The 25,940-nt window shown below is 53.9% G+C and overlaps 1 protein-coding gene across 14 annotated transcripts in view; it reads left to right on the top strand.

The window, feature by feature from the left end:
* Obscn (obscurin, cytoskeletal calmodulin and titin-interacting RhoGEF) overlaps positions 1–25,940 on the top strand; it is a 126,554-nt gene that overhangs the window by 50,662 nt on the left and 49,952 nt on the right. For 10 of the 14 annotated variants that reach the window (XM_041663919.1, XM_041663920.1, XM_041663924.1 and 7 more), the window contains 29 exons: positions 1,053–1,328; positions 2,033–2,308; positions 3,375–3,659; positions 3,801–4,067; positions 4,185–4,454; positions 5,249–5,515; positions 5,867–6,133; positions 6,313–6,422; positions 6,523–6,676; positions 7,306–7,467; positions 7,549–7,653; positions 8,034–8,300; positions 8,525–8,794; positions 9,235–9,501; positions 9,598–9,864; positions 9,949–10,215; positions 11,482–11,754; positions 12,380–12,646; positions 12,796–13,062; positions 16,222–16,494; positions 16,941–17,207; positions 18,380–18,646; positions 18,741–19,004; positions 19,301–19,564; positions 22,288–22,551; positions 22,861–23,124; positions 23,620–23,883; positions 24,226–24,489; positions 24,834–25,097. In XM_041663919.1, the coding sequence (XP_041519853.1) occupies positions 1,053–1,328; positions 2,033–2,308; positions 3,375–3,659; positions 3,801–4,067; positions 4,185–4,454; positions 5,249–5,515; positions 5,867–6,133; positions 6,313–6,422; positions 6,523–6,676; positions 7,306–7,467; positions 7,549–7,653; positions 8,034–8,300; positions 8,525–8,794; positions 9,235–9,501; positions 9,598–9,864; positions 9,949–10,215; positions 11,482–11,754; positions 12,380–12,646; positions 12,796–13,062; positions 16,222–16,494; positions 16,941–17,207; positions 18,380–18,646; positions 18,741–19,004; positions 19,301–19,564; positions 22,288–22,551; positions 22,861–23,124; positions 23,620–23,883; positions 24,226–24,489; positions 24,834–25,097 (7,239 nt within the window). The remainder of the gene's footprint in view (positions 1–1,052; positions 1,329–2,032; positions 2,309–3,374; positions 3,660–3,800; positions 4,068–4,184; positions 4,455–5,248; positions 5,516–5,866; positions 6,134–6,312; positions 6,423–6,522; positions 6,677–7,305; positions 7,468–7,548; positions 7,654–8,033; positions 8,301–8,524; positions 8,795–9,234; positions 9,502–9,597; positions 9,865–9,948; positions 10,216–11,481; positions 11,755–12,379; positions 12,647–12,795; positions 13,063–16,221; positions 16,495–16,940; positions 17,208–18,379; positions 18,647–18,740; positions 19,005–19,300; positions 19,565–22,287; positions 22,552–22,860; positions 23,125–23,619; positions 23,884–24,225; positions 24,490–24,833; positions 25,098–25,940) is intronic. The other 4 variants (XM_041663931.1, XM_041663932.1, XM_041663922.1 and 1 more) reach the window with 3 other exon arrangements.

Below are 25,940 nucleotides of genomic sequence, written 5' to 3' on the forward strand. Positions count from 1 at the left end.
TGAAAAAAAAGTGCCACAGGCAAATGGTGGTGTGACCACGCAGCCATCCACATCAGAACAGAAAGTGCAGTAGTGACGGATGTGCTCCCCACACCAGAAAGACACTGGCCCCCAGCTGCAGCAGACCCAGTGAACACTATGGGCTGTGTAAGACTCTGGGAGAATATGACTGGAACAGAACATAGATGCCCTCAGCATGAAGGACAACAGCGCTTTTCCTTTGCCTGAAGCATTGCATCCATGTGACCTATGAGATGTCTTTCCATCATCAGAAGATAGCACTCGAGAAGAAAAAGAAAGGCCCGTGGCTGATGGGAAGACACTAGCTCACAGTACTCAGAGCCTTAGCATGTGAAAATATGCCGTCTGCATAAAAGGGCTGTGAGAAAAGCCTGGCAACACTATTGGTCACTAAATAAACATTACACTAAGGGGGACCAAGCACTAACAGCCAAGACCAGACTGGGCTCTTTCTGGAGAGGCATCGGGATAAGGTCTAACCATAGACAGCCAGCCCCTTCCTGATGTAGCAGCTGACATCGCTCCTAGCAGGCAAGGGCGTGGGGCCTCAGGGACCCTCAGCCCTGGTGATGTTCTCTGGGCAATGCTGTTGGTGGAGTTCTGCTGTCATGGAGGGGTTGAGGCACCAATGCTATGGGCCTGCGGTCCTTCCCTCAAGGAGGCTTGTCACAGACACACTGTCAATGCCCTCCTGCAGTGTTAGTGTCCTATGTGGACGATCTGATTTTTGTTTGTTTGTTTTTTGAGACAGGGTTTCTCTGTGTAAAAGCCCTAGCTATCCTGGAACTAGCTCTTGTAGACAAGGCTGGCCTCAGACTCACAGAAATCTGCCTGCTTCTGCCTCCGGAGTGCTGGGCTTAAAGGCATGTGCCACCACCGCCTGGAAGGATAATCTGATTTTGTACTGAGAGGCCCTGGAGTTTCTGTCCTGGGCATAGGCAGTGCTGAACATGGAGGAATTGTCCTCTAGATGACCCAGCAAAGCTGTTTTCCCACGTGGCCTCTGACTCCATGCATCTGTTTGTCCACAGAGCCCAAGGTCGTGTTTGCCAAGGAGCAGCAGGCTCGCAGCGAGGTGAAGGCAGAGGCAGGCGCCAGTGCCACACTGAGCTGCACAGTGGACCAGGCCCGGACCGAGGTGACCTGGTTCAAGGACGGGAAGAAGCTGAGCTCCAGCTCGAAGGTTCGAGTGGAGGCCTCGGGCTGCGAGAGGAGGCTGGTGGTGCAACAGGCGGGCAAGGCAGATGCTGGGGAGTACAGCTGCGAGGCCGGGGGACAGAAGGTCTCCTTCTGTCTGGACATCACAGGTAGGTGTTGTGATAGTAAGCCTTGTGTGGAAGGGATGACTGGCTCATGTCCATGACTGATCCTCTGTGCCTTCTGTTAAGTCTGGTCCCTTAGCTCCTTTGTGCATTAGTCCGTGGTTGACCGTGGCTGACCATGGCTGATCGTGGCTGGTCGTAACTGACCGTGGCTGACCCTATGTTCTCCTGTTACGTATTCTCTTCATGTCTCCTCTCTTCCCATTCCCGTGTTTAGTCCAGTGTTGAGCAAGACACAGAATGGGAAGGGTGTCCCAGGAAGGTCCTTTCCTTCTTGAGTACCAGGGAAATTCATCTTGGGCATGCTTTTGTTCCTGCCTGTGAGCACTGCAGGCACCTTAGCATGCAACTACATAAAGAGTATCTAGAACTGCCTGCCAATAGGGCAGAAGCAGGTTAGCCATGGATAAGTGTCACATCCTGGAAGACTACCCCTTAGTGGCCAGAACCAGGAATGGCCCTCCACCTGTGAGGCATCAGGAACTGTAGAGAACCCTCCTGTAGCATGGTGGGATGTGTGCATGAACTGTGGTTTTGTGTCAAGAGGTACTAGGACTTCCTAACCCCTCAAGTATGGAGCCTGGAGGGTGCTCTGTCCTATGGCCACCATATCCAACCCTTCTTTTCCCTGTGTGATCTTCCTGACCTGGACGGTGTCTCTGATCCTGTGTGTTCCCATCTGTTCCTAGACACCAAGGTGGTGTTTGCCAAGGAGCAGCAGGCTCGCAGCGAGGTGAAGGCAGAGGCAGGGGCCAGTGCCACACTGAGCTGCATGGTAGACCAGGCCCAGACCGAGGTGACCTGGTTCAAGGATGGGAAGAAGCTGAGCTCCAGCTCGAAGGTTCGAGTGGAGGCCTCAGGCTGCGAGAGGAGGCTGGTGGTGCAGCAGGCGGGCAAGGCGGATGCTGGGGAGTACAGCTGCGAAGCCGGGGGACAGAGGGTCTCCTTCCATCTGGATGTCACAGGTGGGTGTCATTGTGTTCAGGGTAGAGATGCAGCTGACCCCTTCGAGACACGAGGGTTCCTTGTCTGGTTCTCACAGCCCTGTCTCTGACTGTTTTCTTTCACTACTTTCTCCTGCCTTCTACTCTGAGGGCAGAGCCTCTTTCTCATGTATTCCTGATGTCCCCTGTACCAGTCTGAGCCCCGTCCACCTCCTTCCTCATCACTAGTTCTATTGGGCTGGCCTCCTCCTCGTCTTCCTCCTCTTCCTCTTCTTGAGACAGGATTTTTCTGTAGCTTTGGAGCCTGTCCTGAAACTCGCTCTGTAGACCAGGCTGGCCCAGAACTCACAGAGATTCACCTCTTTCTGCCTCCTGAGGGCTGGGATTAAAGGTGTGCGCACCACCACCCGGCATGGGCTGGCTTCAGGTGCAAGAGCTGTTGAACCTCAGGTTCTGGGGAAAGGGCCTTGTTTAGGTGGGGCCCAATTGGACCTTCCTGCAGTTCTGAGTCCTTGTGAGCTATCAGGGTTTTGGTCTGAGGTTTAGGAACCTGCTCTTCCCATTGCGGGCCCATGGGCCTTATTTTGGCCTTCGAGTCCTGGTGGTTCAACTGTAGCATGTTGCCACGGTGTTTGTCTGCAGTTGGCTTCTACTGTACCCGCATAGCTGTGCTTGTCCTTAGCGGTGGCCCTGGACAAACCTGCACATCTCCAGCACATGGTTTGTCTAAGTGCAGTTGCTGGCCGAGGCAACTAGGTCTCCTGCACACCCACCCTACTTTTGCCAGTAGTGTTTTGGCTCCCAGGCTATCTTTTCAGGCAGCTTCTATGACTTCCAGTCTCATCCCAGGTCAGGCCAATCATACCCTGGGCTGTGAGTTGTCTACCCTTCTATGCCATTCTGCCCTGTGGGGTGAAGTCTCCCTGGAGGCGGGACTCCTGGGATCTTGGTTGGGACAGTACTGGTGATGATGGCCCTTAGGAGGCATTATGTTCTTGCTGGACACAGAGGGGCAGCAGCTAGCACGCATTACTGTTGGAGAGTCGTGTGTGTTGGTCCTTTCTTACATGGCTACTTTACTTCTCAGAACCAGAGCCCGAGTCCCAGATTCCAGAGAGACCCAGCCGCAGGGAGCCTCTGGTGGTCAAGGAGCATGAGAACATCGTCCTGACCGCCACTCTGGCCGCACCCTCTGTGGCTGCTGTGACCTGGCTCAAAGACGGTGTGGAGATTCACCGCAGTAAGCGCCATGAGATCACCAGCCAGGGTGACACCCACACCCTGACCGTGAGAGGTGCACAGGTGCTGGACAGTGCCATCTACAGCTGCCGTGTTGGCAAGGAAGGCCAGGACTTTCCGGTTCAGGTGGAAGGTAAGGAGTCTGGATCTCTTCCAGGGTCCCTGCATCTGCCCCAGAGACGAGTAGGTAGTATCCCAGAGCAGCCCCAGAGTGGAGCTCAGGACATGTGGCCATCTACCCAGATCACTGGCTGACACCCTTTTCTACCCTCAGAGGTGGCCACCAAGTTCTCCAAACCCCTGGAGCCCGTTGAAGGGGAATTGGGTGGCACTGTGAAGCTGGTCTGTGAGCTGACCCCAGAGCAGGCAGAGGTCGTGTGGCGCTGTGGGAGCACACAGCTGCGGCAGGGCAAGCGCTTCCAGATGACATCGGAGGGGCCTAGGCACACCCTGACCGTGTCTGGCCTCCGAGAGGATGATGCAGGGGAGTACGTGTGTGAGAGCCGTGATGACCGAACCAGCGCACGGCTCACTGTCAAAGGTACCCGTGGGTGAGCTCAAGTGGCTTCCTAGGGGAGGGGTCCTTCCGCATGTCTGTCTCGGGTGCGTCTCTGCGGAGCTTCTCCCATGGCCCCTGAAGAAGACTTTCCCTCTGCAGTTCCCCGAGTGGTCAAGTTTACATCTGGATTGAGCACCGTGGTTGCAGAGGAGGGCCAAGAGGCCACCTTTCAGTGTGTCGTGTCCCCCAGCGATGCAGCAGTCGTGTGGTATAAGGATGGCACCCAGCTGCTGCCCAGCGAGAAGTTTGTTATGGCACAGAGTGCGGCCACCTGTAGTTTGACCATCTTGGGCCTGACCCTGGAGGACGCTGGCCATGTCACAGTGGAGGCTGAGGGTGCCTCATCTTCTGCCACTCTCCGGGTCCGAGGTGAGCTGGGAGCCAGAAGGACTGTCAGGATAGCCAGGGGGTCCTTGCAAAGGGGCCTCTCCCTCCGCGTGAACCGATAAGGCAGCCCCATAGTGCTCACGTGTGTTGGGATGATCTGGTTGGCCTTGGAGGACATGGACTCTGTCTGTTGTCAACAGAGGTGATTTGGTGTGTGTGAGACACTAGGTATTGTCTCTTCAAGTGTGCCTGGTAGGAGCAGGGATAAGGCTGAGACATCTGCAATGGCAAATCAGATGGGAGGCTGCGCTCAAAAGCTCAAAGGCAGAAGGGATGGGTGCGCTTCGAGAGCCAGGACTTTATTTGAAGATGTGGCAGGCTCTTGAGTATGGGAGTAAGGAAGATGGGTGGACCTCCCGGAGGAGGGGGGGATGATGGGTCAGCGAGACCCACACTGGAGCCTTTGTCCTCCCCATATGTCTTAACATGAGCAGGTGTCCTGGGGCATCGTTAGGGCAGACAACAGGACAGTGGCTGAGGGGTTGTGGAGTGGCCCTACTCAGAAGCCGAAGGCTGGCCGTTGTGGTATCTGCCCATAGTTAGGAGTTCAGCACAGTTGATCATAGACAGGCAGCAGGGCTTGGGATGGGGGGCAGGGGGGATGGGATTGAAGAAACAGCCTTAGCTTCCCCCATAAAATGTACCTATGTAAGGTGTGCAGTTGGAGCCTACCCTGATTGAAGCAGGACTGCTTGCATGCTGGGGTTCTCTGGCCTAGGGTGGGGCCTCAGTAGGCCCCCAGTGACCAAGATGACCCCTGCCCTTCTTTATCTCAGAGGCACCGGTCCTTTTCAAAAAGAAACTCGAGCCACAGACGGTGGAGGAGAAGAGCTCCGTGACGCTGGAGGTGGAGCTGACGCGGCCCTGGCCTGAGGTGAAGTGGACACGGAACGCTGCCGTCCTGGCGCCCAGCGAGAACGTGGAAATCCATGCTCAGGGAGCTCAGCACCGCCTGGTGCTGCTCAGTGTGAGCTTCACTGACCGCGGCTTCTATGGCTGTGAGACACCAGATGACAAGAGCCAGGCCAAGCTCAACGTAGAAAGTAAGCCCAGGGTCGGGACCTCAGAGGAAGAGAGGGGTTCTTCCAGAAGTGGGGGCATGGCTTTGTGTTGGCTGTGAGGATGGGTGGGATTGTCTTTTGGGGAGGCAGGCAGTCCACCCTGGTTCCTGCAAGTGAATCCAAGGAAGGAAGAGATGGAGGAGGAAGTAGAGGGTCAGGCCTGGGGGTCAGCTGGGGTTGAGGTAGAGCTGGGTGGGTAAGGGCTGGGGGTTAACTCCTGGGGCCTCACTCTGCTCTGTGGCCTCTGGGTGGTCGGCTGAATCCACATCTGTGTCTGAGTCCTGGCTGGTTGGAGGGTCTCAGTTTACTAGCTCACTGGAGTCCCTCTGACAGTGCGGCAGGTCCGGCTGGTTCGAGGTTTGCAGCCCGTGGAGGCTAAGGAACAGGGCACGGCTTCCATGGATGTGGAGTTGTCTCATGCTGATGTGGAGGGCAGCTGGACTCGAGATGGCCTGCGGCTTCAGCCTGGGCCCGCATGCCACCTGGCCGTACAAGGCCCTGTCCACATCCTCACACTCTCAGCACTGAGGCCACAGGACAGTGGGTTGGTGGCCTTCAGGGCTGAGGGTGTACACACGTCTGCACAGCTGATAGTCACGGGTGAGTAGTGAAGGCTGGCAGCCCCCCTCCCGAGCACGCCTATTTCAGCTCCCTGAGTGGTCCAGGGAGGCAGCTGGGACCAGGTGGAGAGTGGAAAAGCCCTGTGTGGCTACAGTTAGCCCACGGCATCAGAAAGCGCCTCCTAACTCCACGGCTTCCTTCCCTACTTCCCGTCTCAGAGCTGCCAGTGAGCTTCACCCGGCTACTGCAGGATGTGGTGGCCACCCAAAAAGAGAAGGTGACCCTGGAGTGTGAGTTGTCACGGCCTGTGGATGTACGCTGGCTGAAGGTATTCCTCCCTCCTCCCTGCTTCTCCTTGTGGGCATCCGGGAGGTGAACCCCTTCTACGGAGACACTCTAGGGCTTGACCAGTCCTCTCTGCCCCACAGGATGGTGTGGAGCTGCGGGCAGGCAAGACTGTGGGCATAGTGGCCCAGGGAGCCTGCAGGAGTCTCGTTATTTACCGGTGTGAGATCGGGGACCAGGGTGTCTATGTGTGTGACGCTCTTGATGCTCAGACCTCGGCCTCTCTGAAGGTGCAGGGTGAGCTCTGGTCGGGGGGGACAGGGAAGGTTGGCAGGTATGAGTAGTGCTCTCTGGTACCTCTGCTCCCCACAGCCTGATGGCAAACTGGTAGCTTTGCTTGGAGTGGCCTATGCTTCTGGGCATGCCAGCTGTCTCAGTCAGTGTTCTATCGCTGTGAAGAGACCCCATGACCATGGCAACTCTTATAAAGGAAAGCATTTAATTAGGGCTGGCTTATAGTTCAGAGGTTTAGTTCATCGTCATGATGGGAGGCATGGTAGGGCACAGATATGGTGCCGAAGAGGTAGCTTAAGAGTTTTACATCCCGATCCACAGGCGGTGGGAAGAGAGAGACACTGGGCCTGGTTTCAAATGAGCATTTGAAACCCCAAAGTCCACCCCCAGTGACACACTTCCTCCAACAAGACCACACCTACCCCAACCAGGCCACACCTACCCCAACAAGGCCACATTACCCCAACAAGGCCACACCCACCCCAAACAAGGCCACACCCACCCTAACATGGCCACACCTACCCCCAAAAGGCCACACCTCCTAGTGCCACACCCTAAGCATTCACATATAAGAGCCTATGGGGGCCAGTCTTGTTCAAACCTCCTTAACAACCCCCTCTCCCTTCCCCTAGGCCGCAGTGTTCAGATTATGAAGCCACTGGAGGATGTGGAGGTGATGGAGAAAGAGGGTGCCACCTTCTCCTGTGAGGTGTCCCATGATGAGGTTCCTGGCCTATGGTTCCGAGAATCCAGCAAGCTACGGCCCAGTGACAACGTGCGCATCCGGCAGGAAGGTCAGAGGCCTGCAGAGCAGCAGGGTGGGTTTCCCAGGCTGCGCTTCTCTCTCAGTAATACGGAGTGTCCTTTGTCTCCAGGGAGGACATACACTCTTATCTTCCGGAGGGTACTGGCTGAAGATGCAGGGGAGATCAAATTTGTAGCTGAAAATGCAGAATCAAGAGCCCACCTCCGAGTCAAAGGTGAGGAGGGCTCAGGGGAGGACAGGGACTGGACATGGCAAGCTGGGCCTCACAGACAGCTGGCCTCCCACAGGCCTGGGGTGCCTTAGGACCCCTTCCAGACAAGGCAGCAGTGACTCACAGAGATGGGAGAGTATGATCTCCTCGGTGGGAAGAGCAGGTGCAAAGACACCAAGCTCCACTTTGCTGGTGGTCAGTTGTACCCAGCAGATTCTGGGGTAGCCCTGGGTGGAACGCTTGACTTGGCCACCTGCTGGCCCAGGTGGAAGGCGTGGGCAGCTGGTTTGGAGCAGAAGTCAGTTTCTTGGCTCCTAGGAGGTTGCCAAGGCAAAAACATCCATCCTTGTCATCATCCTGACCTCACTTGACTGTGCTCACAGAGCTGCCTGTGACCCTCCTGCGCCCACTGAGGGACAAGATTGCCATGGAAAAACACCGTGGTGTGCTTGAGTGCCAGGTGTCCCGGGCCAGTGCCCAGGTGCGATGGTTTAAGGGCAGAGTCGAGCTGCAGTCTGGGCCCAAGTATGAGTTGGTCAGTGACGGCCTTTACCGTAAGCTGGTCATCAATGACGTGCAGCCTGAGGACGAAGATACCTACACCTGTGATGCCGGTGATGTCAAGACCAGTGCCCAGTTCTTTGTGGAAGGTATGGGATGAAGGGGTGGACGGTCCTCCTGGGTTTCGGGGAGAGAATTTGCGGTTTCTGTGGCTTTCCCTGGAGATTCTGGAGGCTGCCATGCCATCTTAGACACATGGGGAAGGATGTTTAGCCATGTGGTAGAGAGAGATAAGAAGGGACAGACAGCTTGTAGGACGGGGAGACTGGTCCCTCTGGCTGAGTTTCACTGGTGACCAGCTCCTCATCCACAGAACAATCCATCACCATTGTGCGAGGCCTGCAGGACGTGACTGTTATGGAGCCTGCCCCAGCCTGGTTTGAATGCGAGACCTCCATCCCTTCCGTGAGGCCACCCAAGTGGCTCCTTGGTAAGACTGTCCTCCAGGCGGGGGGCAACGTGGGCCTGGAGCAAGACGGCACGGTGCACCGGCTGACGCTGCACAAGACCTGCTCCACCATGACCGGGCCTGTGCACTTCACCATCGGCAAGTCCCGCTCCTCGGCCCAGCTGCTTGTCTCAGGTTAGCATACTGTCTGGGCGCAGCTCGGAGATGGGGGTGGTCCTAGTCTAGGGCTGTGGGTGGGACATGGCTTGGGGCAAGACAAAGGAACAGTGGCCAGGCACAGGTGGCCTGGGCTGAAGCAATCAGGCTTAGGCTCAAGGCTGTGGGTGGACACCACTCAGTGGATTGACAGCGTGTGGAGCAGAACACGGGTCCTGGGTGGTACATGGGTGGCTTAGTAGGAGCTGACTTTGGAAGTGGGGATATGGTCAGAGGCCTGAAAAGTGGGATATAGGTACTCAGGCACGGCAGGGCTTTGAGGCAGGGCAGCAAGGGGTGTGTGGGCAGTGAGGGGCTTGTGCCGCACACTCCCAAGGGAGGTGACCAGGCACATTGTAGGGGCTGTGCGGTCTGGGTGCTTGCAGCTCCCAGCCCTGCCTTTGCGCTGTTTTCTCCAGACATTCCCGTGGTATTGGCACGGCCACTGGAACCCAAAGCAGGGCGTGAGCTGCAGTCGGTAGTCCTGTCTTGTGACTTCAGGCCGGCCCCCAAGGCTGTGCAGTGGTACAAGGGGGACACGCCTCTGGCCCCGTCCGAAAAGTTCAAGATGGTTCTGGAGGGCCAGATGGCCGAGCTGCGTATACTCCGGCTCACTCCAGCGGATGCTGGGCTCTACCGGTGCCAGGCGGGTAATGCCCAGAGCAGTGCCGAGGTTACTGTGGAAGGTAGAGAGCTGGGAAGGAGGAGAGGGTGGTGGACCCGACGCCAGGGCCGGGGGTGGCTGAGAGCACAGTGCTGAGGTGATGGTGGGTGCCTTGTAGCTCGGGAGGTGAAGGTGACTCAGCCTCTGAAGGATGTTGAAGCCACAGAGGAAGGCCGGGCCTGCTTCTCGTGTGAGCTGTCCCATAAGGACGAGGACATCGAATGGTCACTCAATGGGATTCCCCTGTACAACGACAGCTTCCACGAGATCAACCACGAGGGCTGTCTCCACACGCTGGTGCTGAAGAGTGTCCGTCAGGCCGACGCAGGCACCGTGCGTGCCACCTCCCCCAAGGTGTCAGTTTCTGCCCAGCTAGTGGTCAGAGGTGAGGAGTCCTGTGGAGTCTGTGGGGTGTCCCCCCTTCCCGGGCTGGCACAGGCTCCCCTCACCGGCCATGTCGTTCCTCTAGCAAAGCCGGTGGTGTTCCTGAAAGCACTGGATGACGTATCTGTAGAAGAGCGTGGCACGCTGGCCCTGCACTGCGAGGTCTCAGACCCTGAGGCACGTGTGGTCTGGCGCAAAGATGGCGTGGAGCTGGGTCCCAGTGACAAGTATGACTTCCTACACAAGGCAGGCTCTCGGGGCCTTACGGTACATGATCTGAGCCATGAGGATGCTGGACTGTACACCTGCCACGTGGGCAGTGCGGAGACCCAGTCCAGGGTCAGTGTGCATGGTGAGTGGCTGGGATTCTAATGCAGGATGGCTATCTTAGTTAGGGTTTCTGTTGCTGTGGAGAGACGCCATGACCTCGGCAACTCTTATAAAAGCAAACATTTAATTGGGACCGGCTTGCAGTTTCTGGGGTTTAGTCCATTATCTTCATGGCGGGACATGGTGGTGTGTAGCCAGACCTGGTTCTGGAGAGCTTGCTGAGAGTTCTTCATCTTGATCCACAGGTAGTAGAAGCAGCTGTGTACTGGGCATAGCTTGAGCATATATGAGATCACAGTGACACACTTCCTCCAACAAGACCACACCTCCCAATAGTGCCACTCCCTTTGGGGACCATTTTCTTTCAAACCACCACAGGGTGCTAAGCCTTCTTCCATCCAGAATCTCTAGGCTGCTTTTCAAGCCCGTAAGGCTGTTCTGTGTATCCAGGAGGCACCAAAGACGTTGTCTGTAGCACACAGGGCTTAATGTAGCCCTTTGAGGTCCAGGGGCAGGCAGATGGGCTAAGGAACAATTGTCTACGGAGCCTCACAGGGGGCTGGTGTGGATCCATTCAGGTCTCTGGCATTTGCTCTGTACCATGTGCTGGGATTGGGAGGAAATCAGCCAGGCATGTGTGAGACACTAAGAGGTGTGACCAGGAGACAAACTGTAAAGGGCTCCCAGGCCAAGGGCGGATGTCCTGTCCTGCAGGTGAACAGGCCTCCAGGCCATCTATGTTCCTGTTCTTTACAGAGCCCCAACAATCCATAGGTTCATAGGTGCTGCCCCACTCAGCCCCGTTATTTCAAAGACGTAGGTCCCTTTGAGTACACCTCTCTCAGCCTGGCCAGCCACCTGGCTCTGGCTTGGGTCCGGCATCCTGGCTTGGAGGAGACAGGTTGGCAGCCTGTTCATTCATGATCTCTCTGGGGCTCTGGGATGGCCTTATGGGAAGGGAGCACAGTGAGGTTTTCATAGGACAAGACTTGCTCTCTCTGGAAGGGGTCATTTACGGGGTCCCTGTCCCTCCTCTCCTGGCATTACAAGATGGTTAGAAGTGTGGAGGAGCCTCCTTCTCTCAATCAACTTGATTGACAGCTCAGAGGTGTCAATCACGCAAACACTAGGCCATGCCAGCTTGAAGCTAGGATTTTGGTGCCAGTTTTGTGATGGCACTCTTTGTTGTCAGGTGTGTGGAGCTAGGAACAGTGGGAAACCAGGCATGGGGTACTACTGTTCCCTGAGGTTGACGTCCGTGGGCTGACCTGTTTCTTATATCCCACAGATCTGCACGTGGGCATCACTAAGAGGCTAAAGACAGTGGAGGTGCTGGAGGGGGAGAGCTGCAGCTTTGAGTGTGTCCTTTCGCACGAGAGCGAGAGTGACCCAGCAGTGTGGACCGTTGGCGGGAAGACAGTGGGTAGTTCTGGCCGCTTTCGGACCACTCGCCAGGGCCGCAAATACACTCTGACCGTCAAAGATGCTGCTGTCAGTGATGCAGGGGAGGTGGTCTTCTCGGTGATGAGCCTCACGTCCAAGGCCTCGCTCATTGTCAGAGGTGGGTGCTGTGGCTGGGGCCAGGGGCCAGATACTGTGGACTGGGGCACTGTTGGGATGCTTCTAGGGACTGTCTACCTGTCATGGTGGGGACCCAATATAGTGCTGTGGGGAGTCATAGCCCTGCCTGAACATCTTTGAATTTCTAGAGTGAGCTGAGAATTCTAGTCTCTCACCCATGGGCTGGCTGCCCTCAGTGCATGTAGCTTACTCAGCCAGTCTGACCCTTAAATTGAGGCCAGGGAGACAGGGAAGAAGCCTCTGGTGTCTTGGAGCTGGTGTTCATGGCTGGATCTACACAGGGACCAGCCAAACTGTGGCCATACCCTTGTATGAACCTTAAATGAGCTTTCCGTATAGCTCATGCTTTCTAGGTCTCACTGTCACAGTGGAGGCTTTGGGAGCTTCCAGAACTTCTTAGTCTTGAGCCTCTAGTGGTCTAAGGTCTCAGGAGTCAAGGGCTGTAGGTTTTGTGATTTTGATCTCTCGAGAATTCATGTTCCCAAGTGTCTGCCTGTTTGTATCCTGGCCCTGGCTGAGGCCGTTTCTAAGAGGTTATTGCAGTCACGATGTGCCTTAGGTCATGGCTGATTCTGCCTCACGGGAACCAGCTCTACTTATTTCAGAGAGGCCAGTGGAGATTACAAAGCCCTTGGAGGACCAGCGGACAATGCTCGGAGAACACGCAACGCTGAGCTGTGAGCTTTCCAGGGCGGGCACCTCTGTGCGCTGGCTGAAGGACGGGAAGGCCATCAGAAAGAGCCAGAAGTACGACCTGCTCATGGAAGGCACGCGGGCTGTGCTGGTTGTCCGCGAGGCCTCACTCAAGGATTCTGGAGAGTATACCTGTGAGACAGAGGCTTCCAAAAGTACCGCCAGGCTCCTTGTGGAAGGTAAGCACGCGACCCTGTCAGCCTCCCCTGTGGCATAGCCTGTGGCTGCCCCCGGGACCTCAGTGGAGGTACCCCCTCAGGTCAGCCTATGTGCTCAGGTTGTGGGGGGACATAGCCCTTTATCTCTGCCTGTTTTGTCCCTTACCCAGAAAAGGCAAACCGTTTCACGGAGGAGCTGGCTGACCTGCAGGTGGAAGAGAAGGGCATAGCCGTGTTCGCATGCAAGACGGAGCACCCAGCATCTGTAGTGACATGGCGCAAGGGCCTCCTGGAGCTGCGTGCCTCAGGGAAGCATGTCCTCAGCCAGGATGGCTTGACCCTGAAGCTCACCATCAATGCCCTGGAGAGGACAGACAGTGACACCTACACCTGTGACATTGGTCAAGCCCGGACCCAGGCCCGGCTCCTCGTCCATGGTGAGGCAGCCCTAACTTGCATGCTGCTTTTGGTTCCTTCATGGCTGCTCTGGTCTTCTTGATCTGAAGTGGACTCTGGAGGCTCAGAAGTAGTTAGTCATCAGGCCTCTGCTTGTTCTGGACAAGCTGAGCCTCAGTTTCTCCATGTCTAAAGGTAGAGCAGGTTGCCTGGGCATCTCAGGCTTTCCTAGTGTGACCTACTGTGAAGGAGCTAACAAACTGCCTTCATTTACACAGTGGGCACTTTCTGTGTGTTCTTACAGCGTGTCCAGGCCTGTGCTGAGTTCCAGGATATGTCTTCTGTGTGTGCTTACACACTTGGCGTGTCAGTTATTGTGCAGGGACAGCTTACCATGCTTGTTGAGAACTAAGGAGCCTCTTGTGTTCTCAGTAGAGAACTGACCAATATTGATAGTGTCGGTTTAGAAAGGCTAAAGACAGGTTATTAAAGAACAGTCGTCCTGCTGGGAAGGCATGGCATCGAAATGAAAGCCCAGGGTGCATTCCAGAGCAAGGAGCCATAGACAGGTGGGTATGAGCTGCTTGGGTACAGATCTCAGGGTTCCTGCAGACATGGGGCAGGAGCTGGTGTCTGTGGTTGGTGGGGGTGTCCCTGCTGGGCAGTTGTCTGTCCAGGTCACCTGTTCGGAGTTGCTGCAGAGCTCAAGAAAGTCAAAGATAAGCTTTGATACAATCTGTGTGTATGAAGCATGGGGTGCATGTGGAACAAGAGGGGATCTCTCGGGGCCACGAGAAAGTGTTGTGGATGCCAGGCAGGGTTTTCCCAGGGTTGACAAGAATGCTCTCTGCAGAACTTACAGTACAGTTTGTTGCTGTTTGTTTGCTCTTTGCTTCCTCCATTTGTTCTCACTTGTGAAGTGCCCGTTCCCCTCCATTGTGCAGCGTGAGAACGCTTGTCCTCTCGGGTGTGTAGGGAAGGGAGGTGGTGACCAGCCTGGTTAGGAGGGGTGTGCCATGGTGTCAGAACAGAGATGACCCTGGCCCTCCTGGCCGCAGCCCTCACCTGGCTCTGTGATCCTAGTGTGGAGTCCAGGTTGGCATTTAGGGAACTCATCCTGAAGTCTGCCTTCAGGGAATAGTGTTTCTCGTGTGGTGAGAACCCTCTCCATTGATAATTAGAAGTAACAAAGTTTACCCTCTATATTTGCGGGTTCTACATCTTCAGATCTAGCCTCCTGTTAATAAAAAAAAAAGGAATTGTGTGGCTAGGTAGATGTTCCAGTTGTTAAGGCACTCGCTGTGCAAGCTCTTGAACTTGAGTTTGGATTCCCCAGAGCCCATGGAAATGGAGGTGCTTGGGAAGGTGGAGACGGTAGATCTCAGAGCAATGTAGGTATCAAGACTAGCCATATAGGTGGGCTCTGGATTGACTGAGAGGCAGACCCTGCCTCATTGAATTAGATGGGAGAGCTAGTAGGAAGTTTCCTGACATCAGCCTGGAGCCTCTACATGTGTGTGCACATGCATGCATCTGTGCTTCCATACACGCAAACAGGCATGCACACACATGCACGCTGCACACACAACTGGGAAGAATATGGCTGTGATGAACACAGACTTTTTTGCTTGTCACTGCTCCCTAAACATTACGATGTAATACTGCACCGGTACTTCTATTGCATTGCCTATTAAAAACCAGCTATTAAAGTGTATCAGCAGATGTGTGCAGAGTGCAGACATTTCACCATTCTTTAAATGTGGGACTTGTGTGCCCTCAGATTTTGATATCTGTGGGGGATTCCAGACCAGTTCTCCATCAAGACAATGGGAGGTAGAAGTAGGAGGAGCAGAAGTTCAAGATCAGAGCAAGTTCAGGGCTAGTCTGGGGTCCATGAGACCATGCCTCAAAAAAGAAAATCAGTAAATGTAGACCTTAAGTGTAAACCATACAGATGCCTGTGGGTAGAGTAGAGCCATTCTCTGTGTGACAGCCTACTGATCAGTGCCATCCAGTATCGAGTCTTTCGAGTGGAGCCCTACTTTCCAAGGTGTTTGTGGGTGCAATCGTGTGTATGCAGGATCCATGTCTATCTACCCCTATTCTTCTCCTTCTTTTCCGTCTTCTTTGAGACAGGGTTTCTCTGTGTAGCCCTGCATGTTCTGTAACTCTCTCTGTAGACCAGGCTAGCTTCAAACCCACAGAGAACTTCGAACTCCACCTGCCTCGACCTCCCAAGTGCTGGGATTAAAGGTGTGAGCCATCGCCAGCAACAACGCTACCCTTTTTAATTCAACAGTCAAATATTTCTAGGAATGTACATATTCTCTCCTCTGTGTGTCTAGATCTGAGTGTGTTTATGTGTGTATAGGTACCTGAGGAGGCCCCTGTGTTCTCTGGAGCTAGAGTTCCAGGTGGTTGTGAACCATCTGATGTAGCTTCTTGGGATTGTACTGGAAGAGCAGTCCAAGTCTGTGAGACACAGGGTGATCATTGGATGTGTGTTGGCAGCGTGTAGGGATCTGATCAGGCTACTGGGCATTTCTGTGCTTGAGTAGTTATCATTTTTGTATGTCGTGAGACTTTAACCTTTCCCTCGAGGTCTTTAAAATGTAGGTGAAGTAAGCCAGGCACAGGGAATCAAATACCACAAATTCTTTATGCTTGTGGATGCTGAAAACCCCATCTCGTGGAAGCAGAGAGGAGAATGGAAGGGACCAGACAGAGAGGGAGTAGGAAGGCTGGAGTCAGATGATTCTCTGCAGCAGAGTGGGGGTTGGGGAACCACCGCCTTTTCTCACCCACCGTTCATCTGTCGATATGAGATTGCCTGCGGTATGACTTGTGCTGTGCTGTGGTGAGCGCTGCTGGTGTAAGCGGTTTGGGGAGTGGGTAGTCTATTTGTTGGAAAGCCCAGTTCCCTATGAAGGGCGGGAGAGATTACATGAGCTCCAGCTGGCTGTGGGCCCTCCACCATCTTAGCAAGAGGGCTTCAGAGGGGGATATAGGTTTGGGGTTCAGAGGATGACATACAAAGGACTCCTTGGCTCAGATCTGCTTCCCAGTTTCATTGAGGTTAAAGTAAAGTAGATCTCTTGCTTATGGCCTTACCCAGGGTCTTGGGCGAAGCTATTTCTCTTGGCACTTAGCCAAGCCTGGCGCTAGGCTGCAGGAGCTCTGAGATGACCCTTGCCTGGCAGGTCAGAAAGTGCGCATTACTGAGGACCTGGAGGACGCTGCCGTCCAGGAAGGCTCCTCTGCCAAGTTCTGCTGCCGCATCTCCCCAGCCGACTACAGCCCCGTGCACTGGTTCCTGGATAAGACCCCCTTGCACAGCAATGAACTGAACGAGATCACTGTCCAGCCTGGAGGCTACCACGTGCTCACCCTACGGCAGCTGGCGCTCAAGGACTCAGGCACTGTCTACTTCGAGGCGGGTGACCAGCGGACCTCAGCTGCCCTGCGGGTGACTGGTGGGTTTTGTGTCTAAGGGCCATCCATGATGGGGACACTACATGGCCTAGAGAAGCCTTGAAGAGGGGCAGATGACAGCTCTTCCCAAGCTCTGCCTGGTGCCCAGTGTGGTCCGGGGGCTGATGGAGAGGCAAGATTAGCTGTCAATGGCAAGGGGTCTCTCATTCCAGGGAAATAGCGAATGACATGGGGGGGGCACCTCCCATCTCCTAGGACTTGGTTCAGAAGACTGAGTTGGGTCCTTTCAGAATTAATTTCTGAATTCAGTATTTGTGGGTGATGTGATGTGTGCTGTCTTCCTCCAGGATGGGAGCTACACAGAGCCTACCTTTCTGTCTGGCTCCTGCTTTAGGGCAACAGTCCAGGCCTTGTATGATCTACTGCGCTAGTGCTCTCATAGAGGAACCGCAGTCCTAAGCACCTTTGTCTTTTCTCTATCCCTCAGAGAAGCCGAGCGTCTTCTCTAAGCCACTCACAGATGTCACAGTCACAGAAGGCGAGGACCTGACTCTTGTTTGTGAAACCACCACTCTGGAAAGCTCTGTGCACTGGACCAAAGATGGGAGGACACTGAAGCCATCTGCACGATGCCAACTGAGCTATGAAGGCTGTCGGGCCCAGCTGGTCATCACTGGTACCACCGTACAAGATGGTGGGCGATACAAGTGTGAAGTTGCTGGAGCCACCAGCAGCTCCATTGTCAGGATTCATGGTGAGTGTCAGGTGTCCATGTTTGGGATAAGAATAGAAATATGTCCACAGGAGACAGGGGGTCCCCGGAGCAGATTCTGGTTCCTTTCTGTAGCATGAGGTCTGCTTGTTGGGGTTTCTGTCCTGTCCGGTTCCCATAGTTGTTAGGTCCCAAAGAAATTACACAGAGAGTCTACATTAGTGATAAACTGATTGGTCCATGAGCTCAGGCTTCGTATCAACTCTTATAACTTATATAGCCCATTATTCTTATCTATGTTAGCCACGTGTCTCAGTACCTTTTAAAGCAGGGCAGGTCACATCCTGCTTCTTTGGTGTCTGGACAGAACTGCAGAAAGAGCTTCCTTCTTCCCAGAAAACTCCTGTTCTCATTGCCCTGCCTCCTTTTCCTGTCTGGTTGTCCCACCTGTACTTTCTGCCTAGCTACTGGCCTATCAGTGTTTATTTAAACCCTAATTGACAGAATATAGACAATTCTCCTGCACCACCTTTCCTTTGCCTCTGCCTGCTATGTGGGGCACTTCACTTCCTTTTGTCTCAGGGTCTCCCACTCTCTTTTGGCCTCCTGACCCCTGCTTGGGGCCCATTCCTGACTTGGCTTTGGTGGACCCCTCTGGAGTCCCTCTTCCTGCCCTGTGGCTTGCCTCTGTCTGGGCTGCCCTAGGCTAGCAGTAACAGACAGTCATCTTGCACAGTAGGAGTCTCTTGTCTACCTGCTGAGTAGGCCGGAAGTAGGAAATCAAGGTTGACTGGCCTGGGGTCTGTCTCCTTGGCTCTCAGATGCCACCTTCTTTGTAACTCCAGGCACTCGTTCCTCTCTGCTGGTGTCCTAGTTAAGCACACTAGTCTGATGAAATAAGAGCCCATTCCAACAACCTTGTTCGGTTTTAATCTCTTTGAAGTCCACACTGTCAAACAGTCACATTCTGAGATCCCAACTTAGAGCTTCAACATCTAAATTTTCAGGGGATACATTTCGGACTGTAATAATTGCCTTTAATCTGTTCCATACCCACCTTTCCATTTATAAAACTTCAGACCCATCTTTCCCAGAAGTCTTTGGGGTCTTGCCACTGGCATCCACTATCTGAGTTGTTCCACATCTTAAAGCTGCTTCTGGACCTCGGGTGGGGTTCTCCTCCAGGAGGCTTAACTGAGTCTGCCTGTTCACAGCTCGACCAGTGCACTTCAGGGAGTCCCTGAAGGATGTGGCGGTACCAGAGGGCAGGGCCGCCACACTGCGCTGCGTGCTGTCGTCCGTGGCTGCGCCTGTGGAGTGGCGTCATGGAGAAGACATTCTGAAGTCCAGCAGCAAGTACAGCCTGCGCCAAGACGGTGCTGTGCTGGAGCTGGTCATCCGAGACCTGCAGCCCCAGGACAGTGGGCTGTATTCCTGCTCCTTTGGGGACCAGACAACTTCAGCCACACTCACAGTGAAGCGTAAGTGCAGCTGGCCGTCCTGTGCTCAGGCTCCAGTGGGAAACTCACTGCAGTGACTCATGAGGTCTTTTGTATCTATCTGTACCTGCTGCAGCCACATCTGCCCAGTTCGTAGGAAGACTGAGAAACAAGGAGGCCACAGAAGGGACCATGGCCACACTACGGTGTGAGCTGACCAAAGAGGCCCCCGTGGAATGGAGGAAGGGGACAGAGACCCTGAGGAATGGGGACAAGTACAGCCTGAAACAGGATGGGGCTGTGTGTGAATTGCAGATTTGTAACCTGGCTGTGGCAGATGCAGGGGAATACATGTGCGTGTGTGGACAGGAAAGGACTTCAGCCACGCTGACTGTCAAGGGTAAGGACCACAGATGGGGTCATGTGGGTCAGTGGTTTACCCAGGAGTTGACCTGGCGTTCCAACTCCCCCAGTGCTTTCTCCTTATGTTTGTGCACCTTCTGTTCATCCCACCGTACTCTCTGAGTCTTTATATGAGCCAGGAAATACTAGTATGCGCAGCTGGCTTCCTGCTCTTGAGCCCTGGAGGGTTCTGTCCCATTGCTCTGCTGTATTCTGTCTTGTTCCCCATCCTGTTCTATGTCATGTTCTATCCCACAACACTATCTGATGTTCCCGTCTGTCTTACTATTCTAGCTCTGCCTGCCCACTTCATTGGAAGACTCAGAAGCAAGGAAGCCACAGAAGGGGGCACGACCACACTGCAGTGTGAGCTGAGCAAGGCTGCCCCTGTGGAGTGGAGGAAGGGAATGGAGACCCTGAGAGATGGGGACAGATACAGCCTGAAGCAGGATGGGGCTGTGTGCGAGCTGCAGATCCGCAGCCTGGCTGTGGAAGATGCTGGGGAGTACTTGTGCATATGTGGGCAGGAGAGGACCTCAGCCACACTGACCATCAGGGGTAAAGACTGTGTGTGTTCCTGTGTGCAGGTGCCCTGTGTGCATGGTCGGCTCTGTGCCTGAGTGTCTTCTCCTACCCACCTCCCCTGGTCTTCTATGTCTCATCTTTATCCTGTTAGCTGGTATTTATCATGCTTGTTGTATGGGACCTACTTTAGATGCCAGAAAACAATGGAGAATCAGGTCTTTCCCAACTCCAGGAGCGTCCTGGTTGGGGTGTGTGTGTGTGTGTGTGTGTGTGTGTGTGTGAAAACAATTACAAAGGTGCAATTATAGGTCCTGGGGGGCACACCAGGAGAAGGGGGAGGCAGGAAATGGAGGAATGGCCCACCCGGCAGGAATACAGGAAGGACAGCTTTGACGTTGCCTGAATGGGAAGGTGTAGATTCACCATGCGTCAGGCAAGGTTGAGGGCCCACTCCCTAGGAGTCAGATAAAGGTGGGGTCCCATCTTTTGGGAGTCAGGATGGAGGCAAGGGTCCAACATGCACAAGTCAGATGAAGATGAAGGCATAACCTTATGGGTATCAGGCAGAGGTAGGCACCTGACCCATGGGGAGTCAGGTGGAGGCAAGGGCTTGTCCCGTGGTGGTGAGGAGAGGTGAAGACAAGTCTGTGGGGGTGAGCTTGACACTGCTCTCCCTGGGCTTTTCCTGGTCAGTTCCAGGTCTTCCCACTGGAGAGGGCTTGACGATCCTGCCTCTGGCCACTCTGTGTTCTGTGTTGTACGTGTTGTCGGTGACCACTTTTGTCCACGGCTACAGAGTTTAATTATCTTCTTTGTTACCCCTCCCTCAGCTGTGTATCCCCCCCCCAGGTGTGAACAGTACTTCACAGATAGTTAGAGGCCTGGGGAGGGCACTACCGGGAGTAAGGTCACACTGTAGTGTGAACAGAGCAAGGTACCTCCCTGGACGTCAGGATATTAGGACATCACAGACAGAGGCTCTCACATATTGAGGCAGATATGATACATGGAACCCTGTAGCCTGGCTGTCATAGATCCTGGGTCCTTATGTATACACCGGCAGCAACACACCTTCCTAGAGTGACTGGCCTGCTGGACCATGCTCCGTAGGCACAGTTGTGCCCAGGGAGCTGGAATTCCCGTCTTGGTGTAACTGGTGACCTAGGAATGAATCAGCTCTCTGTCAGGGGTCCTTGGAGGGGCCGAGCATCCCTGCAGGGAAGCAGATGGAATGCACAGACCATTGTTTGAGGACCCTGGGCATCTTGGAGAGTGAAGATTGAATGAAACTCCCACAGGTGTGAAGCCCTGGGCCTGGCGGGCTCTGCTCTCCTGTGAAGAGCTGACTACTGAGGGCGCTGAAGAGGAAGGCATGGTGAGGGCTGGCCATCTTTGTCCAAGCTGCAGCAGGTGGCTCCTGTTATCATCACAAGCATTAGAGACACTTGAATGAAAACCATTTACCATGTAGATGGATCAATGTCAAAACACAGAGACCTGGCGCCGTCACGCATTCAGACATTCCAAGAAATGACAAAAGGACGCACCCGAGGCCTGTCCCATGGCTGAAGAGTTAGAGAGAGGTCACAGGAAACCCTTCTCCCTATTCCCATCCACAGGACACACAGTTGATGGCTGAGGTGTAGAGAGTCCTGGCAGCCAGCTGCTTTCAGAACTGGGTTTGTCCCAACAAAGACTAGACCATGATGGATACCTTACCGGGACCTTTCTAGAGAGTGCTTCATCTTCAAAAGCTAGCCCTGGACCACAGCGTCCCGAGGATGCTCCAAGCACGCAGAGCTTGGTGTTCATGAGTTCTCAGTTATGGTCTGGTAGCCAGAGGAAGGCTTCAGCTTTGGCAAACAGGAGCCGGTTCGTCCCTCCTCTCTGTGACCACTTCCCACATGGCAGCCAAGGACTTGTTCCTCTCCGTGTTCACTCGTGGGCCTTCAACACTGCTCCCTCACACCGGAGAGTTTGCCTGCACTGTGAAGATGGGGCAGAGCCCTCTGGCCACCTATTCTAGGCTGACAGTGCCAGCAAGAGACCCAGCTAAGCTGTTCCTTCTTCCCAGTCTGTTCTGAGAATTGGGGTTTGCTATGATGGGGGGCTGGGGTCCAGGCACCCTGTGAGCTCTCCCGGCATCATCAGAATGAGAGCACAAGAACTACTTGGAGTCGTTCACAACCATGACATGCTGTGACCTAGCAGTAAAGCCATTGAGCATGGAGTTTGTGTGTGGATCATGGTGGGCACAGAAGCCACGGGGCCAGGAATATTGTAAACGCTTCTGCTGTCCAGTTCCTAGGTGCTCTCTCTGGAACTCCTTATCTTGAGGTGCTCTGTTACTTTGATGCTTCACCAGGGTCAGGATGACCGTTCTCTATGCTGCCCCATCTGTGCTGTTCCCCATGTGTGTCTGCTTGTTTATACCTTATAATCTCCAAGGTGTGTTTTACTGTTGCGTGTTGCATCCCATCTTCACCATTCTGTAAGATCCTGATGATCTTTGTGTTGTCCCCAATCCCACAAGCCAAACTCATACGGTCTGAGGCCTGCGAAAATCACAGAATGGGCTGTGGCCACGAGACACACAGAGTCTCGACCAAGCAAAGTCCCCTCCTCAGCTGTGCTTGTCATGCCCAGTGTGTGGCCTGTGTGCGGTCGGGCTTCCTGTTTTCCCTGTCCATCCACATCTAGAGTCTTCCATGTTCTCAGAGAGTGTGATTGTGTCTGTGTCTTTCTGACCTCCGTAGCCCTTCCAGCTAAGTTCACAGACGGTCTGAAGAACGAAGAAGCTACAGAAGGAGCCACGGCTACCCTGAGGTGTGAACTGAGCAAGGCAGCTCCTGTGGTATGGAAGAAAGGAACAAAGACCTTGCAAGATGGAGACAGATACAGCCTGAGTCAGGATGGAGCCGTGTGTAGGCTGCAGATCCGCAGCCTGACCATAGCTGATGCCGGGGAGTACTCATGTGTGTGTGCACAGGAGAAGACCTCAGCCATACTGGCCATCAGGGGTAAAGATGGGTGGTTTGGATTTATGTTGTCCCTGTCCTGCCTTCTGTCTTCATGTGTGGCACAGCCGCTGTGTTAGCCACTGTCTCACGCTGATGTCCTTTGAGTATATATATATTTTTTTTGCTCAAGTGGATCTTCCTCCTGCTGCTGTCTCTTTCCAGCTCCCTGCCGTCTTCACCATGGGTTCATGAGCTCAGTCGTTCACGCCATGGCTCTTGAGCAATGTGTGTGGTTCTTTTTGGGTTCCATGTCCACGCAGAGACCTTGAGAGAGTTTCATGTTCTCAGTGCTTGCTTGATCCTTTCCAGGCCTGCCTGCCAAGTTTATAGAAGACTTGAAAAGCCAAGAAGCCACAGAAGGGGAAACAGCAATCTTAAGATGTGAGCTGAGCAAGGCTGCCCCTGTGCAGTGGAGGAAGGGGTCTGAGGCCCTGAGGGATGGAGACAGATACAGCCTGAGACAGGATGGAACTGTGTGTGAGCTGCAGATCTGTGGCCTGGCCCTGGTGGATACTGGGGAGTACTCATGTGTGTGCGGGCAGGAAAAGACCTCAACCACACTGCATATTAGTGGTAAAGATGTGTGGCTGATCGGATCTGTGTCTTGGTGTCTATGGACATGTTGCTCCTCTAGCTCATCCCATATTCTGTCCCTTTGTCTGTGTGTCACCTTTCGTAACTGGATAGAGTCCCAACTTTTTGGGGAACTATATGAAACAGGGAAAAATCACATATGCAGCTTGTGCCGCCATGAGTTAAGTACTTTTTGTGGTAGAGTCCATGTCCTGTTGTCATCTGGGCTGAGTCATGCCTGCTAAGGTTCTGCAGAGAATGTGGCACCCTTGTGTGTTTCTGGCCCCCTCTGACCATCATGCCAGCTCTATGGAAAGGACCACCATCCTGACATTAAGAGGACACGCCATGGAACATAAAATTCATGGCCTGTTCTCAGCACAGCAGCACACGGCCCACCCTCAGAGGTGTTTGTGTATTCTCAGTGTTGTTCATGTCTCATCCCCTTTGTGTGCTCTGAGTGTAATGATTCCTGTGCCTCTCTGACGTTCCTAGCCATGCCCGCCAAGTTCACAGAGTGTCTGAGGAATGAAGAGGTCACAGAAGGGACCATGGCCATACTGAGGTGCCAGATGAGCAAGGCTACCCCAGTGGAATGGAGGAAGGGAGAAAAGACTCTCAAAGATGGAGACAGATTCACCCTGAGGCAGGAAGGGGCCACGTGTGAGCTGCAGATCCGTGGCCTGGCTGTGGAAGATGCTGGGGAGTACTCGTGCGTGTGTGGGCAGGAGAGGACCTCAGCCACACTGAGTGTCAAGGGTAAAGGTCATGTGTGGCCCCCTGAACCTGTGACTTGATGTCTCTATGCTATCTTAGTGCTATGTCTGTTTTTCATATGTGGCACAGCTCCCGTGGTGACATCTGTCCCATAACTGGGGTCATCTGAGTTCTCTACCTGCCTTTTTCCAGGTCTAGGAAATATTCTCATGTTTGTGCCCACCTCACTGCCCTCTCTACACCTCCCTGTGTTCTTGCTTCCTCCCTGTCTGTTCACTGTTCCTGTCAAATCCTTCCAGAATGTGTGTCTCTTTGTGAATTCCACGTTGTGCACAGCATGTCCTTCAGAGCCCCATGTTCTCAGTCGCTGCTTGGTCATTTCAGCCCTGCCCACCAGATTCATAGACGACCTGAGAAGCCAAGAGGCCACGGAAGGCACCATGGTGACTCTGAGGTGCCAGATGAGCAAGGCTTCCCCTGTGGAGTGGAGGAAGGGGTCTGAGATCCTGAGCGATGGGGACAGATACAGCCTGAGGCAGGATGGGGCCACGTGTGAGCTGCAGATCCGTGGCCTGGCTGTGGAAGATGCTGGGGAGTACTCGTGCGTGTGTGGGCAGGAGAGGACCTCAGCCACACTGAGTGTCAAGGGTAAAGATCGTGTGTGGCCACCTGAACCCAAGACGTGGTGTTTCCATGTTGCCCCATCGTTGCTTCTGTCTCCACACGTGGTTTCCTATGGTGGCCCTGTGATCATCTATTCTGCCCCTTCAGTCATCTTGGCATCTCCACCTATGCTTTCCACATCTGTTCTTGTGTTCACATCCAGGCCACTGCCCTCTCTGTTCTGCACGAGATCACTGCCTCACCATCTGCACCTTCCATCACGTGTTTATGCTGTGTTCCTTTGATAGTGTGTCATTCTTTGTGAGTGTGTGTCCTGTGTGCCGTGTTCTGGAGCTTCGTGTTCTCAGTGAATGCTTGTTCCTTCCCAGCCCTGCCCATCAGATTCCTAGAAGACCTGAGAAGCCAAGAGGCCACGGAAGGCACCATGGTGACACTTAGGTGCCAGATGAGCAAGGCTGCCCCTGTGGAGTGGAGGAAGGGGTCTGAGATCCTGAGAGATGGGGACAGATACAGCCTGAGGCAGGATGGGGCCACGTGTGAGCTGCAGATCCGTGGCCTGGCTGTGGAAGATGCTGGGGAGTACTCGTGCGTGTGTGGGCAGGAGAGGACCTCAGCCATGCTGACTGTAGATGGTAATGACTTTGTGTAGCCACCTGATTGGTCTGCTTTCTCCCATCTCTCCTGTGTAAGCTTTGCCCTCCTATGCCTCTCAGTGTCATCATGTCGTGCACAGTCATATGTCTGTGTGATCCATTCTCCCAAACCACACCAGGTTAGCCTAGTCTAGAGCCTGTTCTAGGACATGAACCCAGGGAAAATGAGTACACAGTTGTAGAGGAGGTACTGGCGTATTCCATCAGTGTCCAATGGGAGATCTGTTAGAGCTACTTGCATCTTGCTAAGGCCTGCTGAGACTTTGGGTTCTTTGATTCCAGGCCTGGAGTTGACAGATGTCTGTCCCTTGATGGATGTGCAGAGCAGTGTGTGGTCCTGGCTGGAGGTAGCCAGGCAAACACTGCTGAAGTTTAACTATTGCTTTGAGATAATGCCAGGCTCTGAAGGGCTTCTGCCTGAGTCTGCTCATAATTCTGGAGGCTGGAATTCTTTTGTTGAGATATCAGCAGTATTGTTGTTTCCCCTGAAGATGTCTCTTCTCTCCGACTCTTCACATGGTCATTCCCTGTGTCTCTGACCTAATAGTTGCACATGAGCCACTTTGGACTTGAGTCTAGGCTGACCTCATTTTGACTCATTATTTACTTAAATGTTCTTGGGAGTGGAGTGACTCCCCGGGACACTGGGGAAATTGCAGCTTCAATGTGTGTGTGAGGAGGTGGCACAGTTTAGCTCATGTGTAAGTCACTTGCCTATTGCTGTGATAAAAATGCCATGGCCAAAGCAGCATAAGGAGTTTATTTGGACTTCCAGGTCGAGAGAGATAAGAGTCCATTATGGGAGAGAGCCATGGCAACAGG

The sequence above is a fragment of the Microtus oregoni genome, unplaced genomic scaffold (genome assembly GCF_018167655.1).
Source record: "Microtus oregoni isolate MIOR12 unplaced genomic scaffold, Mior012 000015F_ref0000493, whole genome shotgun sequence".
Taxonomy (NCBI): Eukaryota; Metazoa; Chordata; class Mammalia; order Rodentia; family Cricetidae; genus Microtus; species Microtus oregoni.